The 16,200-nt window shown below is 33.9% G+C and overlaps 1 protein-coding gene and 2 pseudogenes across 2 annotated transcripts; 2 read left to right on the top strand and 1 right to left on the bottom strand.

Moving 5' to 3' along the window:
- Window positions 1-185: 185 nt before the first annotated feature.
- On the top strand, window positions 186-838 carry LOC113076936 (uncharacterized; annotated as a pseudogene).
- Window positions 839-1,339: 501 nt separating this feature from the next.
- On the top strand, window positions 1,340-2,814 carry LOC113076935 (DNA cross-link repair 1A protein-like; annotated as a pseudogene).
- An 8,677-nt stretch (window positions 2,815-11,491) lies between these two features.
- Window positions 11,492-15,448, bottom strand: LOC113076920 (pleckstrin homology domain-containing family S member 1-like). 2 transcript variants are annotated; one of them, XM_026249528.1, is made up of 11 exons: window positions 15,192-15,448; window positions 14,630-14,863; window positions 14,411-14,526; window positions 14,185-14,337; window positions 14,059-14,095; window positions 13,592-13,732; window positions 13,410-13,498; window positions 13,240-13,296; window positions 12,391-12,447; window positions 12,187-12,292; window positions 11,492-12,071 (listed from the first exon to the last, which is right to left on the bottom strand). In XM_026249528.1, exons 2-11 carry the CDS (start codon window positions 14,756-14,758, stop codon window positions 12,012-12,014), a joined length of 945 nt encoding a protein of 314 aa, XP_026105313.1. In that variant the 5' UTR covers window positions 14,759-14,863; window positions 15,192-15,448; the 3' UTR covers window positions 11,492-12,011. The 2 variants fall into 2 exon arrangements, with proteins under 2 accessions (XP_026105313.1, XP_026105312.1); XM_026249527.1 differs by having other exon boundaries at window positions 13,996-14,095; window positions 15,192-15,445.
- Window positions 15,449-16,200: the final 752 nt, after the last annotated feature.

Below are 16,200 nucleotides of genomic sequence, written 5' to 3'. Positions count from 1 at the left end.
ATTCTTTTACAGCCTTTCTTAAAGGTTTATACTTTCAGGATGATTATTCCCCCCTGAATTATATGGACTTCTTTGCGCTCTAAGACATTAAATAAGATATTTAAAAAACCTAATATAGATTTTCACTTTGCAGGAAGGTGAAAATGAGGTTGATGACGATTCTCTTAAACTGTTCAGTTATGAAGATGATGGTCTGGAACATGAAACACTCTGATCACCTGACTACTTTCAGTTACACAGGTGTTCCTGTTAGAACATTTAAACATGGACCTCAATCACTGGGAAAACACTCCACAACAAATCCTGACGATCCAAACTCCCAGCTACAGTCACCTCAAAGTTTGATATTAGGGCATCTTCGTGACCGTGTATCTAATCCTGTATGTGACAACAGTTACATAAGCCATAAGTTGTCTTCCACACCCAAACAGCTTTATCTCAAAATACGCCATCTATGGCTCCTATGAGAACTCAGACTACAGCAGGTCCCTCTGGAATAAAGCAAACAGACATTGGGGTGTTTTTTGGCTTGAAGCCATTGAATGATAAAAAGGCTGTGAAGGAAGTGAAGGCAACCGTTAGAGAGGCAGATCAGCAAGGGTCTTGGAGAGCGAGGATTTCAGAAGCTCAGGGGGAAGACGCTAAGCTCCAGGGTAGACAGCGTAGGAAGAGCAAAGCTCCATCTGAAGTGTCCAGTGTCTCGCCTGCTGCAGAAGATGGTATATGAAACGGCCCACGCAAACAGAAGGAAAGAAAAGAGGCAGAAAGATGGAAGAGAGGTAGAGCAACAGATGGAGATCCCAAGGAGCCCAAGCACTGAACTAAAGAGTTCAATTTACTATATAGAAATCCTCCAACATTCACAATGAAAAGTTCTCTCCCAATAAACTGAAGGGATAGTTCACCCAAAAATAAAAATTCTGTCATTATTTACTCATCCTCATGTTCATCCTATCCTTTATTCATTTCTTTCTTATTTGAAACACAAAAGAGGATTGGATAAAAACAGCATAGGAACAACAAAGACCATTGACTTCAATTGTAAACACACACACCCATACACACACACACACACACACACACACACACACACACGCACGCACACACACACACACACACACACACACACACACACACACACACTTTACTATCTTCTATTATGTTTCACACAAGACAGAAAGCCATTCCATTTTGGGAAAACATAAGAGTAAGTAAATCATGAAATAATTAATTTTGGGTTTCAGAAATGTGTCATGAAATGAGAATCATCAGCACATTGACATAAAATATAATAAATTTACATGTCAGTTAAATCTAAGGGTCAAGATGAAGATGGAAAATGGGGAAATTGGGAAAAATTGGGAAAGCAAAATGAAGATTTAAAAAAATAAAAAATAATTCACAACGATTGTGTCAGGGAGGACTGGTTTGCTCTTGACTGAATCGTGGTTTTCCTGACTTACTGGTTTTAATCATTGTAGATAACTGGTAACCTGGTGAAAAGCAAGCTGAAGGTTGATGAGCAGTATGTTCATGTTCTCCCAATGAACACAGAGTGTTTGGCGCAAGGAGTGAAGGTCATTCTCCTGGATGCTAATCAGTCAGTGTATCCTCTAACTAATAAACATTCTAAACCAATTTTATTTCTTTATTACAGGTCCCTATGTTTATACAAAATAACACGACCTTAATAACAATGACTGTTTTCCCCCTCAGCTGTCCTGGGGCAGCCATGTTGCTATTTGTTCTGCCAGATGGCCAGATGGTACTCCACACAGGTGACTTCCGGGCTGATCCGTCCATGGAGCGCTACCCAGAGCTGCAGGGTCTCAGGACACAGACCCTCTACCTGGACACAACGTGAGTTCCCCACTAACAAAGCTACTTTTTGATCTCTTATTTCTCTGCTGACCTTTTGATCACATTAACCGAGATAAGGTTGAGATTAATTATCCTATATTAATTATATTGAGAAAAATTACCCTCAATTGGTATTGCATTCCTGAGTATACCTTTCCCACTCAACAGGAAGTCATCACTTTTGCTGTAAGCTTTTGAACGGGTCACACTAAACCCTCGTACACTCGTGGTTCGTGGCATCTAGGCAGTTGGGAAAGAGAAGGTCTTTCTAGGTCAGTGAGGAATGTTGTCCTGCTTTGGCCAGACCTCTGTAGGCTTGTGCTACTTTACCCGCACTTGAAACAACAGATTATTTTCTTTTCTTTTATCTTGGACCGTCATACTCACTCATGAATGAAGCTCATATAAAATAAGAGTTTAAAAGACTTGACTTTGAAATAGTTCCGGTTCCACAGTTTGTCTGATTGGCTTCCTGTTTGTGTTAAAAGAATGCATCCATGATTAATGTCTCGATCCCATTTACTTTTAAAGCTCTGATTACACAGTGTCCCGCTGACTGTGGACTGTTAAAATTAAATCTCTCTTAATCTCTCTCAATGGATTGCAACTTCTTTCCAAATCCCAAAAGAGTACTTTACATTCCTCCCCTCTTATGTATATAGAGATATATAAAATATGTAATTGTTTTTTTTTGTTTTTTTTTACCTGTCCCACTTGTTCCCTTTAGCTGTATCGGAAATGTTGGGTTCTAAAATGTGTTTGTCCAAGGATAAGTATAACACTATGTGGAGTCAGAGGAGAACGGCCGGAGCATCACTGGCAGGTGGCCCAGGTGCATGTACTTCATAAGATGCAGCTTAATTTCAAAGTGAGATATACTACAATTAAAACTTCTGCAGCTTGTTTGTCATATCTCTAAGTTATACATCATGAAATGCAATTTGTATCATATGCAAATTTTTGTTGTTTGAGTTCATAAGTGTATAAAAAAAGCTGACAATGCTAAACACAATCAATGAGGCTATGTTTACTTATTAAATTTGGTGTTTAAAATTCATGCAGCATTCTTTGTCATCTTTGAGCTTCCTGTATAGCGCATTTATGCTAATGTAGGAGGAAAAAAAATTACAATTCTAATTACAGAGACAAAGTGCCGGCACAGCAGTTCTGGCAGCGGAAGCACTGATTGAGTCTGACTAAAAGTAAATTCTAATGAGACAGTTGCAGATAATAAAGATTAGTCAGATGATGTGCCCTGAACCACTATAAGTGAAAATGTAAATGTTGATTTAGAGCAATTTTACAGTTGTTCCCAATGAGAAACGTGTTTAAATGGCCATTACAGGAAGGAGGAAGATTTCAGGGCAAGGTTAATTGTACATTGCATCTCATTTTCTTTTGCAGCGACATTGACAAGTCATTATGTAAATTGAAAGAAAGAAGTTGATTGCAATGTGGCATCATTTGGCGTCCTAAGTTTTGCTACATATACTACCATTCAGTAGTTGTGGGTCAGTAAGTTTGTTTTTTGAAAGTCTCTCTCTTGAGTTTTTGTCAATTTTAATTGATTCTAATTTTTACAAAACAATACTGATTCTTAAATCTGAAGTAAAATCTCAAAAATGCTACATAATATTTTGGTGTAAACTGGAATAATTTGAATAGATTAGTTCAAATGAACAGCCTTTTGAAATATATATTTTTTGTAACATTTTAAATCTCTTTGCTGTCACTTGCTCAATTTAATTCATTCTTTCTAAATAAAAGTATTAATCTATTTAAAACGGTACAGTATGTGTCAGTTTAGATTATGAACAGATAATATAATGATTTTACTTAACTGATTCACTATAGCAAGTGTTTAAGTGCAGATATTACAATACAATTGAAATATGAGTCTGCCTGTAATATGTCTGGGTTGTTGACATTAACAAGAAAGGTTTTTGGCAAAATCAGCCAGTAGTGCACATGTAGGGCTGCACTGACTTCTAACATTTTTAGAAAATTGGGTCATTTCACGTGAAACTTAAATTGCAATTCCAAACAAGCCCCAATCAAGGGAAGCAGATGTAAACCAAATTGGGGTGTTTTTGCATTTTGATTGATAAGAGGAAAAAAAATACCCTCTATTTTGTCTGATGAATGAGTTTGTATTTTTGTTATCCTTTTAAATCAAAATGGAAATAAGACTTTTTAAAAAAAAAAAAAACACCATATCATATTGCTTCATTTGCTTGCATTTATGATGGACAGTTTTATGGCACTTTAATAGGTTTGCTCCATTTTGCTTAATGGTAGGTCTATACCAATAAAACAAAAATGCCGGAAAACATGCTATCTTTTTATTGCTATCTGTCACACCATCCCTTCCTTAATAAGATCTTAAAGAGGATTGCCTTCCATAGAACTATAGATTGTCAGTGTAGACACAACACACAGCCTTGTCATTCTGTTCCACTAACTGACAAGATTATACCTAATGGCTTTATATGTGGAATGTAATCACATTATATTGATTTTTCTCCCTTCCTGCAGTTAGAAATGCTGAATGTCGTTTCAGGCTAAAAACAGCATGCCCTGTATTAACGGATTCAGCAGATGTGATTTGACCCAGAGAAAAACTCAAGATGCCAGGATTTGCAAGCCCAGGGTTTTAATTTCATGATATCAGCGGTCTGTAGCCCAACCAGGTGCTGCCTCAAGCAGTAGATGCATCTCATTTCACAAGCTCCACTGGAATCTGAGATGTCCAGCATAGGAATTAATGGAAATTTGTACACAAAGACACTATATAATTGTGAAATAATTATTATCATGGCTGGTTTACAGACTTTTGATGGCGGCAAGGAGATTATGATATGAGGAGATTTTCCCAGCATGTAAAAGATTTTGAGAGATATCCTACTCTACACTTATCTGTTCTAGGTATATTCCCTACAGTGAGAACAGTAGTTTTCTCGAGCTGAAGCGTTTTGTGCAGTGACTGCAGCCGAAAAAGATCATTCTAATAGTGAATGTGGGCAGCTGGAGGAGCAGGAAAGCCATGGAGGGGATCTTTTGTGAGAGGCAGACTGAACCTAGAAACCTCAGCACAACGTCATGTGCCTGAGAAACCCAAGCGGTGGAACAAGGCAATAAAGTATTTGACATCCACAATCAAACCTTTGGCCGAACAGTCCTTTATTGATTGGGCTAGTATTACTCAGTGGACCATTTCAAATTTAAGAGTTTTGCACTGCCTTTTAAAATTTGAAAAAATATATTTTTTTCCAGCCTTCCTTTTTAAGTGCTGGTTGTGTGATGGTTAATAGTGTTGCCTTTTATGAATGGCTTCCCTTTTATGAACCACATTTTCACTTTTATTTATTTATTTTTTTTTACTCTTGATGGTTTTACATATTAAAGTGTTTCCAAAGGAAATAAATTGTATCCACTCTACACTTTTCATTAATGATCTTGTTCTCTGAATCACATTTTTATCTCATATTTGTGCATGTACAAGATGATATATTTTTCATAAGAAAAGTCACTTAAATGCTGAAGTGTCAATTTTTTGTAATGCATTTATTACATTAAAATATCTGAACCTCATTTCAATTTGAAAAAAACAAAAACAAGACAACAAAAACATTTGTATTTGCTACCAATGTGACATAATGCAGCCGTCAGTTTATAAAAACACATTCTTTGCCAAAGTATTGCAATAAAAGATACCTAGATGTGAATGTATATGCTGTACAGGATCAATCAGAATTCAGGTTATGAGAATACAAGATTAATATAAGATTATGTTTTAATATAATTCAGTTTGTGTTAGTGTGACACCATGTGGCTACAAAGTATACTGCAGTTAAATGCAATTTCAGTTCACAGATTCTCAGGTTTAAAGATGATCATTAAAATACTGCTCAGACTATCTGTAATGCTATTGAACATTTATTTACTGCTATAGGAAAGTTATATGAAACTAAATGTACAGAATAGTGCAAAAAGACAATTAAAGCAAGTCATTCCTTTGATAACTTTTTTTTTAGATAATAGTTCAGCAAACTCGAACATTATCAAGAGCAATTTTATATATATATATATATATATATATATATATATATATATATATATATATATATATATATATATATATATATATATATATATATATTTACTGTTAATAAGCTGTAAATACTCGAGGGTTGTGTGAAAAGCGATACTTTCAGCCTGTATGAACAGGCACTAACACATCCTAAATACCAGTGAAGCATTTAGAAATCACCAAAAGAGAGACTGGAAGTTATACTACATTGGAGCACTTTCATGAGCTCATGTTGTTTAACATGACTGTCTACTGTGTGCAAGAACAGTTCTGTTCAACATATAGAAAAAATGTATTATACATTTTCACCTTGATTTTAAAAGAGAATTGAAGGGATTAAGAAGAAGAAGAGTAGCACAACATGGGTTTCTGTTTTTGTCCTCAGCAGGGTTCCGAATGTAGAGGAATGGAGTCTGGAGCCTTCGAATGGTCGGTTTAATCTGAAGCAAGAACAAAAACATGTAAATTCAACCCTAGACATATTTTAGCTCTGATTACATTTACAATATCATTCTTGTACTTTGACTCATGACTACCTCGCTCTTCCTGAGTCTTCTTAGGTATGTGTCTGTCAACAGGTCCTGGACAGCCAGGATCTGATCTCACCTGTGGAACAGACATGAAACCTGAATCTCCTCACATTTAGATAGACTAGGAGAGGAAAAGAAATGTGGCGGCTAAACTAAACATAAGAGGTAGTATTTGTAGTTTGTCTTATTTTCATCATGTTGGGCTGAACCAGGAGAGTCTTGCTCTTTTATTTTGAGGTTACACCACTGGCTCAAATTTTTTTGTAGATTTTTATATATATATATATATATATATATATATATATATATATATATATATATATATATATATATATATATATATATATATATATATATATATATATATATATATATATATATATAGGCCTATATATATATATATATATATATATATATAGGCCTATATATATATATATATATATATAAATAATAATAATAATAAAAAAAAAAAATAACAAAAACTTGCATGAACTAGATGATGCTTTTGGGCTCAGGTTTTTTGTATTCTATAAATCCTGGGATGACAATAAAGTATGCCATTATGAGGGTGCTGATTTTTTTTTTTTTTTTAAGGTAAAACTGTAACTGTTTAAGACAATTAAAAGTCTCAGGTATAAGGTTGCAAAAATATTTCTGACTTGCCTTTGTAATATGAGTAATAATTACATATATATTGATATATATGTTGAACAATATATATGTATATATAAACAAACAATCAGTTGACACGCTCTCTAAAATATCTTCTTTTGTGTTACACAGAAAATAAAAAGTCATATAGGTTTTGAAATTATATGAAGGTGAGTAAATGATGGCAGAATAACATTTGAATGTTCTCTTTAATTGTACAGTTCTGCGTGAGTCAGCTCATTACCATGATCCAAACTAGGAATATTAATATTTGGAAAACCAAGAAAAAGCTTTTTATTGTAAGTACATGAACAAACCTCCTGTTTCATAGTCAATTAGTTATGGACCTGTATTTGCACTGGGTGATTTTCAGTCTAATTCTTTAAACCAAAGAAAAATGCAGATTGCCAAAAATAAAATAAAAGTAGTGGTGTAGCCATAATTTCTTAATGTGCTCAAATAAATCAGATCAGTTTAGTCATTGGATCAGTATATTATAAATGGATTTCCTTGTGTGTGTGTCACAGTCCTGTTTTCACAATTATGAAAGTCATGATTATGTTGGTCGCTTGTATTTTAGACTTCTACTGTCGCTGAATAAGGTGGAGTTTCTGGTTATGTGTCCTTCCTTTGCTGAAAACATTTTAGGATTTTTGGTCACAGAAACTACCCAGTCCTTACTGGCAATGACTTGAAAACACGACAAAGGCGAAGCATGTTGATTCTTTTCCTTGATGTCTCAGATCAAGGTGGTTATTTACATAAATTCAATTCAAAAATAGATTAGTGAAATTCCACCACATTCAAACTTCCATGTGAATGGCACATATGACTTGTTTTTCTTAATTTCTGTTTATATCATGTATGTAAAATATTTATATTTTTTTGGCATTTTAAGGCCATTTAATTTGAGAGTATATTTTAATATTCCATCAAGGGTCTTAGATGAGTGATAATGAGTGCCTTGATTTCATGTTTTATAAGTAAACTATAAGAAACAACTTGCACTAAGACAATAGACCAAAGATTTATTCATCACTCTCAGTCAGAATCAGCTTATTAAACTGTACCTAAAACATGCATGTTTTTTTTTTCTTGCACTGCATTTGCAAAGTGACTAAAGTGTTGTCACACAACAGTGTATACCTTACATGAACTCTTAATAAGATGAGAAATATTAGTTTTAGATGTTTATTTAATTATTCTTTTCAAAATACACATTTCTTTACTGACAGCAAAAGACAGTAAGTCATTTCCAACAACTCAATGCAGTTTTATAAATCACCATTAGAGAGACCTGTTCACTGTAGACACATGGATGCCTATAACACCTGATGTGAGCTCTGTTAACTCTTCTCCATAAAAGGAAAAAAAAAGCGCTACAGATCAGACGAGAGATGACAGTTCTATTCTGGTATGCTAAAAAGCTAAAAAAGGGTGATCAGCGCAATCAATCAAGACTAGTTAGGCAAGACTGGACTAATGCAGCTTGGATTGGTGATAAGCTTGACAATGAAAGTCTAATTATGGTTATAATATGATTAGTATGACATAAAAATATGTGGAAAAAACAACTGGCAATAGTGATAATGCTGAGTGCTAAAAATGACAGTGGACAATCAGTTATATCTTTCAAAAAACATTCTGTGACATCACTGACGGGAGCAATGAGTGAGAATGAGGAAACACCTTTTTGCATTATGAATCATCTCACTAAGTATGTACATTTTTCATTAATCAAGAGTGACACAACCATTCAAAAGTTCAGGAAGAGTATGATTTTTTTATGATTTTGAAAGAAGTCTCTTTTGCTCACTAAGGCTGCATTTATTTGGTCAAAACAGAGTATAAACCGTAATATTGAAGAAAATCATTACACTAAAAAATACTGGGATATTTCAATCCAACTTTGGGTCAAATGTGGACTAACTCAGCTGTTGAGTTAAATTTTTAAATTACATTTTTAATCCAATAGTTGGGTTAATCCATATTTCACCCAAAGTTGGGTTGAAACAACTCAATTTCAATATTATTTATTTTTTTATTATTATTCAGTAATCAATACTGCAATCCTCAGTGTCTAAAGTGTCTAATCTTCAGAGCATTGCATTAGCAGTGCAAGGTTGTGGGTTAGAGAACACGTTAGGTAAAAACTGTTAGCCTGAATGCACTGTAAGTCGCTTTGGATAAAAGCTTCTGCTAAATGCATAATGCAATGCTATGCAAATTTATACAAATATTGCAGAATGCATTTTTTTTGTTTACATTTTTTTGATGGAGTTGGAAATGTCCTGTCCGACCTGTTTTCTCCAATTAAAAATAACCTACTAAGATAGAAAAGGCTTCTGCAGACTCACTGCCATGTCTAAAACAGAGCAACACAAGTTTTAGCTAAGCAATAAATGGTTTAATTTCAAACTTTCTAAATTTTACTTGGTAAAATGAATCTGATGTATAGAAATATATAATATAGAGATATAGAGATTGTTATTTACATTTTAAGTTCACCTCAATAGATTCCAGACATCGTCTTTGCTGTTAAATTGGATGCTGTAGCTTGTATGCAAAATTATTTATGAAATGCAAGTGTTGTCTTCCTGCATGCCAGTGACCATTGTTCTGCAGAATTTAGCTCCATTCCTAAATTTTCAGGATTTAGTGCCAGGGGCATACATTTTGGGCAGGTTTTGTTGTGAAACCCTGGCAACCCTTTCCATCAAGTAAATAACGTTATTATTGCTAACATAGCGATTCATTGGCCTGATATCATCTGTATTAAAGAAAAAAGAATCACTTCATCCGATGTTGTGAATAAAATAGCCTTGAGTTCCACAACTATTGACTTTGTTCTCTCTCACTGGACTTGTGTGTGTGCGTGTGTGTGTGTGTGTGTGTGTGTGTGTAAAACACACATTCTGAACAATTACAGTTTCAAGCAGTGTATTGGTATGCAACACAAAAGTCTGTAAAAATACAATACTGTTAATATGAAAGAACAATCCATATTTATTTTTCACAGGTGTTATACCTGTTTAAAATTCCACATTGTATTTTGTGTTTTAAGGTTGCAGGGTTACAACTTAAAGGATAACATCCTGGCAGAAAATGACTAGTAACTTTTCATTGTTTCTTCATCTTTTTTTCTTACAGTGTACCTAACTGAACAACAATTATATAAACAAGCTAATAGCATGCTGTATCATAAATGTACATATTTTATTGACCAATTGGAACTAGCAACTTAATGCATATTTGATGTTTGTACTGTTAGTCATCTTTCTCCAGCTCTCTTCATGCTGATGTGCTGTTTGGCTGGCTAGCTGTATGGTTTCCTTTTTGTGTAATTTAATAGAAAATATGTGCCTTTTTTATCATTTGAATCACTTTACAAAAGTTGCTAAAAGTTGCCAAAAACTTTTAGTAAGACTTTAGAATAGGTAACACTTTTTAACTATTAACTACGAAATTTCTCACAATAAATTCTTAATAGTTAGCAAGGTAGTTGTTAGGTTTAGGTATTGAATAGGATTAGGGATGCTGAATAAGGTAAAGTAGAATAAGACATTAGTATGTTCTTAATTAGCACTAATACATGGCTAATAATTTAGTAATGTGCATGCTAATAAGCAACTAATAGATATATTTCTTTTCTAAATTGTTACCAAACTTTTTTTTAAGTAGCTTAAATTGTTGCTAGGGTGGTCTAAAAAGTTACTGAATATAGCAACAAAATTGCTAAGTTGGCAACAAAGGCTCTAGCTGATCACATGCCTGGTTTCTAAACTTAAACACATTTTGCGCTGTTTGTTTTGTTTTACTACCAACACAATTATTTAAAACTATATTATTTACAATGCACAGCGTGGATGGGATGTGTGTGCTTTGCGAGGGCTAAACACTTTTTGTTCTTGGCCATGATGGGAAGAGAAGTTTCAAGTCCACAACATCTTATTGTTCATCTTGAATTTCACCATTGCCGAATGCACTTGTAAAAAATCAGTTGTCTTCTGCTTTTTACAAAATGTGCTAAAACTGGTTTCATTCTGAGCCAATGTGGTTGTTTAGAAGGAAGCTGCAAGTCTTTGTTCTTAGCTGTGATAGGAAGGGTAGATGGAGTTTTGGTTAGATCCATAAGTTCTAAATTCTAAACTTATTATAAAAGAAATAAATAAGTAAAAACAGGGTAGCAAACAACATCCGAGTGTTGTATATGAGTGAATTTGGTTGTAGACACAACAGTTTTAACAATAGAGGGAGTTATGAGGTATGCATGATTAATTGTATTTTATTCTGTGAATCTGTTTTATGCATTAATGTGCATTTTAATCACATGCGCACAGCAAAACACAAAAACGGCAGAAACAGTTAAATGGGAAGTTTAATAACATTTCACAGTGTAACAATTCTTCATATTGAGAACATTTAAACCAGTGCATAATGATTGGGAGCAGCGTGTCACTGGTTACATGCATTGCAAAACAAATAAAGAACACACAGTGACAGAAATGTTTTATGTACATACATAGTAAAGTGCTGCTTTAAAATATACGAACAGTTAAACTAGTTTTTCACTGTGGAGTAACTCTCAAACCTGTTATGAAGTAATACTTGACTCTTGTTCTCTAAACAAACAAATATAGTACCCACTGTCACTGGCACATGCAATTTCATGTACATTTGCCATTTGTATACATATTTAGATGATTAATGTACATGCAAGAGAGAATAAGGTACTTTAGATAACCGGGTTGCCTCTTCGGTTACCCAGTAGCGCCGTGTTTTCCACCTATATGAGCAAATGACCCCTTGACCTTGAATTAGACGTGTACAAATTTTGAATATTTTTTATGGGGATGAGAGAATTTGCATTAGATTTTGTTTCATGTGTGGTGGCCAGGGTTCAGAAAGATGCTTGGATACTGCTGAACTAGGAGTTCTGCCTGCAAGTAATATCAGTAATATAACTTCAATCAGTAATATAACTTCAATTATAGGTCTCAAAATACATTGATGAAAAAAATAACAACATTATTTTACTGTGATTAAACATCTTACCTCATTCTTGCTCAGAGTTTTAAAGCATTTCTGAATATTTTTTACTCCGCCTGTGGCCAGGATCTGATCTCCCCTTGAGTCCTGAATCTGACGCGACTGAGACACACTGGAGAAGATGATACATTGTAAGTAGTTCATTTCTACTCATAATAACATTAATTCTAGTAAAGACCCGTCATTAATTATCTTGTTGTAGTGATGTACCATGGTTTCCCTTCTTCCTGCGTCAAGATCTCCTTCTCACCATGTGTGTGTGTTTCACTACAAAGCAGTAAAAAAGTACAAACGCCACGTTTATCATAACCACACTGCTAAATCTATTTGAGGATTTTAATTAGGAAAGGATAGACTTTTACTCAACAGCTGACACATTAATACACCTCGTAGTTATTTTCTCTAAGAGAGAAGCACCCCGCTAATGGTATTTCCAGTAGTGAAATTAAGGATGTAACCACATTAAATGCGGACCACTAACAATAAGTCTATATGAATAGACTTCACTGGGGTAAAAACATCAGATTTTCAAAAAAGAGATACTGTCAGTCCTAAGTGTATTAAGCAGAATAATGCACTAGTAGCTTTTCCACAACTCTCATGATCCTGGTAAAATTGACATATGAATACAGAGAATTGTCTGTTGCAAAAATTTTACCATATGATTTGATTTTTTAATTTGAACAAACCACCTTAGACTACATCCTTTTTCAGATGTAAAATATCTCGATGATTGCATCTCTCAGGTATGATAAAACCTTGCCAAATGATTGCTTTCATTTCAACTTTCATCCAAAACCATACCTGGTCAGCAAGAAAAAAATATATATTTTTTTGTTTTGCAGTGTTTTAATATATATATATATATATATATATATAAAATAAAAATCACATATATCTTGCATCAGGGCCATGAAGCAGAAGAAACTTAGTGAACATATTAAAATGTAGGAAAGAGTAACAAACTGACAACTCATATATTTATCATATCTTGCATAACTGACACAATAGTGCAATCTCATGAGGTAAATAACAATGAATCAAAAACTTCAAAATTACGTTTTCTTTTTGCATGCAGTGTCATCCTCCTGTTGGCCACCTTCCAACACCATTTGCCTAATCAGAAAGACCACAGAACATTTAAATGAAACTGTGTCTCTGAAAATTATTTTATCTACAGTGCATTCCACAAGGCCAGTTAAAAGAAAAAAGTGCTCTTTAACACTTACACTGATCCCATGGTCATGTATTCATTGTTGTCCCTTGGAGGTTCATCCTGCTTCCCTTCCTTCGCATCTTTTTCCTCAATAACTGTAATCTGCCAGATAGAGGTTTGAGTTTTATTCGTGTATTTTGTCATGTGCACATGTGAAAGAAACTGTGTTTAAATGTGTAAAATCTTGCGTGTTACTGGTATTGGAGGTTCGCTGTACTTGAGAGGATTGCCATGATGATTGTATTGTTGTGGGGAAGTTAATTCAGATGTTGACCAACTCTTGTACTTTAGATCTAAAGCGCTCACAGGTACAGACCGTGATCTAAATTTCTTGTCCTGTAGAAAAGTTTAAGCATGTGAGCATCCACCCCTCTCAAAAGATTTTGTATACATTTGACTGATTTTTTTATTGACTCTCTGATCAAAAATAATAGTTTTTTTTTGGTTACTGCTTAATTGCCGTATTTCTTTTTATGTTTTTTTTTATTATTCTCAAATGTAGGCAATAGTAGTAAGTATCAGTAGGTGCTCAAACATATAGCTGATAGTTTGTATATTCATATATGTAAAGATAGAGAGGGAGAGAGAAGTTTGTTTACCTTCTGTAGGTTAGAAGCGTCTGTATGTTGCAGTTTATTTTGTGATTTCTGGATCTTCATTACCTTGTCTATGGCAGTGTGCAAACCCTCCACTTCATCCCTGAAAACACCAGAAAACCTTTAACATTACTTTAATAGCACTGTGTTATGCCAGAAATGAGAGATATGCAAAAAATAATGGTGGCAAACCTGTTTTCTCCAATGAGGAAATATTCTCTAGCTTGTTTTAGTGTATCATCTTCCACCTTTAAGAACAGCACACTGGATAGAAAACACTTGAAGTTTTTCTGGATCCAGTCCCACTTCTGATGTGCCTCAGGGCCAATAAACAGCAAGCTGATCCTTTAAAACACAAAGGCGTTCTCATTATAGAAAATACTTTATGTATATATTTATCAGACAGTCTTTTTCTTACTTAGAAAGGTCTATCTCTCCCAAAGTCTTGTCTCTCTTTTCGTTTTCATGATATGTCAGATAGTAGGAGTCTTCACGTGTTTTGGAGAGCACAAAGAAACGACGCTTCCATGATTTCTGTGACAGATATATAAAACTGCAAAGTTTCACAAACAGAGGAACTGTCTTTGACAGACTTTAGATATTTCAGTTTCAGAGTAAACTGTAATGTGAGACGTACAGTAGTTTTATTCAGGGCCGTTGGAGGGGGGGACTTGTGCAGGTATCCAGTGTACAGTTCCTCCATCACTGGTTCATTGTACATTTTTGCAGCTGCTTCTGCAGAAACATAATTAAAGCTAATCAGCATTAAACAGTGCTCAATTCTATTTAGCCTTGATTATTTCACTTTTAATAAGACATTTTAGACTTAACATGTTTTCTTGTTGGACATCCTGATGTCGTAACTTGAGTTCTAAAATAGTTATGAAATGTTAAAGTAATTTTACTGTAAGCCACTCATATATCTGATACACAGAAGTAAACTACAGTGATTTATGATTTAGTAAAATAATATTTAGTGTGATGTAACTTTCAGCAGCACAAAGCAATTGCAATGCAGTGGAACATATTTCAAGTGTATAATATTATGTGATATAATTATATCGCACTACGTTTTTTGAATAATTAAACTCAAACTATACTTCTCAGATAAATAGTATCAGCATTATTTCTCATGTTACAAGCATCACAAAGCAGAATCATCACATCAGTAGCCATATTCTATATTATTATTAGCTTACCTTGTGTCACGGTAAAAATAATGTCCTCTGAAAGGTATTCAGTTCTCCCAATGCTAGATGCTTTTTGTTTCTTCCAGAGTGTTATGCTGGAAAGAGTTGGTTCTGGTTATATGTGAGCCCAGGTTTAAGATCCCTCCCATTATCTCTGTCATACCAGACAAACGTGTTCATAGCATTGAGGTATTGTGGAAAGATACAAAAAGACATTTAGCTTCTGATGCACATGCAGTACGCTGAGAAACATGTACACATACAGTATACACTAATAATCCTTCTTTTTTTTTAATTCAGTTTTTTTGCTTTTGTAGCTTTTTTATTCTCCATATTTCACCTGTTTTTTTTTTTTTGGTACTCTTGTTGTTTTTTCTATTTATTTATTTTTCTCCAGACAATAGGCAGATGACCTACCTGCTCATTTTCTATTTATGATTGCAGAGGTGCGCCAAAGGCTGTGTGACAGAATATAATTCTGATGACTCCGCTTAAAGACATTATTTGTATAGCATATATGAAATGCATGAGACACATTTTTAAGTAAGAAATGTCGAAACATTATGATGGGATCCAATAAGCTGTGTGGACGATTATTTAAAATGGCAAAAAGATGGCAGGAAATAATTTGTTCTTCTCCCAACTACACAAATATGTTATACTGCTATTTAAAAACCAGAGACTATTTAAAAACTGTTTGACTGTTTGTAAAACAAATGATAAAAATAGAAATTACAAAAATTCATAAAGTTCTTTGAAGGTATTCTCTAATTATATTGAAAATGTATGTATATTTATAAAACATCACATTATTGTAAAAAAATGTTTCAAAAGTTTAATAATACTTCACATTGTAACAGTGTGCAAATATGTTTTTTTTTTCCACAGAAGAATTCATGCATAAATTACGTAGGCTAGATGATATTCAGTAATCAGCAATCTAAAGAGTGAATGAAACATTTAAATCAAATCATAATGACTAGGAGCAATACATAGTTGAATAAATGCTTTGCGAAAC

The sequence above is a fragment of the Carassius auratus genome, unplaced genomic scaffold, assembly GCF_003368295.1.
Source record: "Carassius auratus strain Wakin unplaced genomic scaffold, ASM336829v1 scaf_tig00021493, whole genome shotgun sequence".
In the NCBI taxonomy this organism is placed as follows: Eukaryota; Metazoa; Chordata; class Actinopteri; order Cypriniformes; family Cyprinidae; genus Carassius; species Carassius auratus.
The sequence above is the reverse complement of the archived record's forward strand: the minus strand, read 5'-3'. Positions and strand labels throughout refer to the sequence as shown.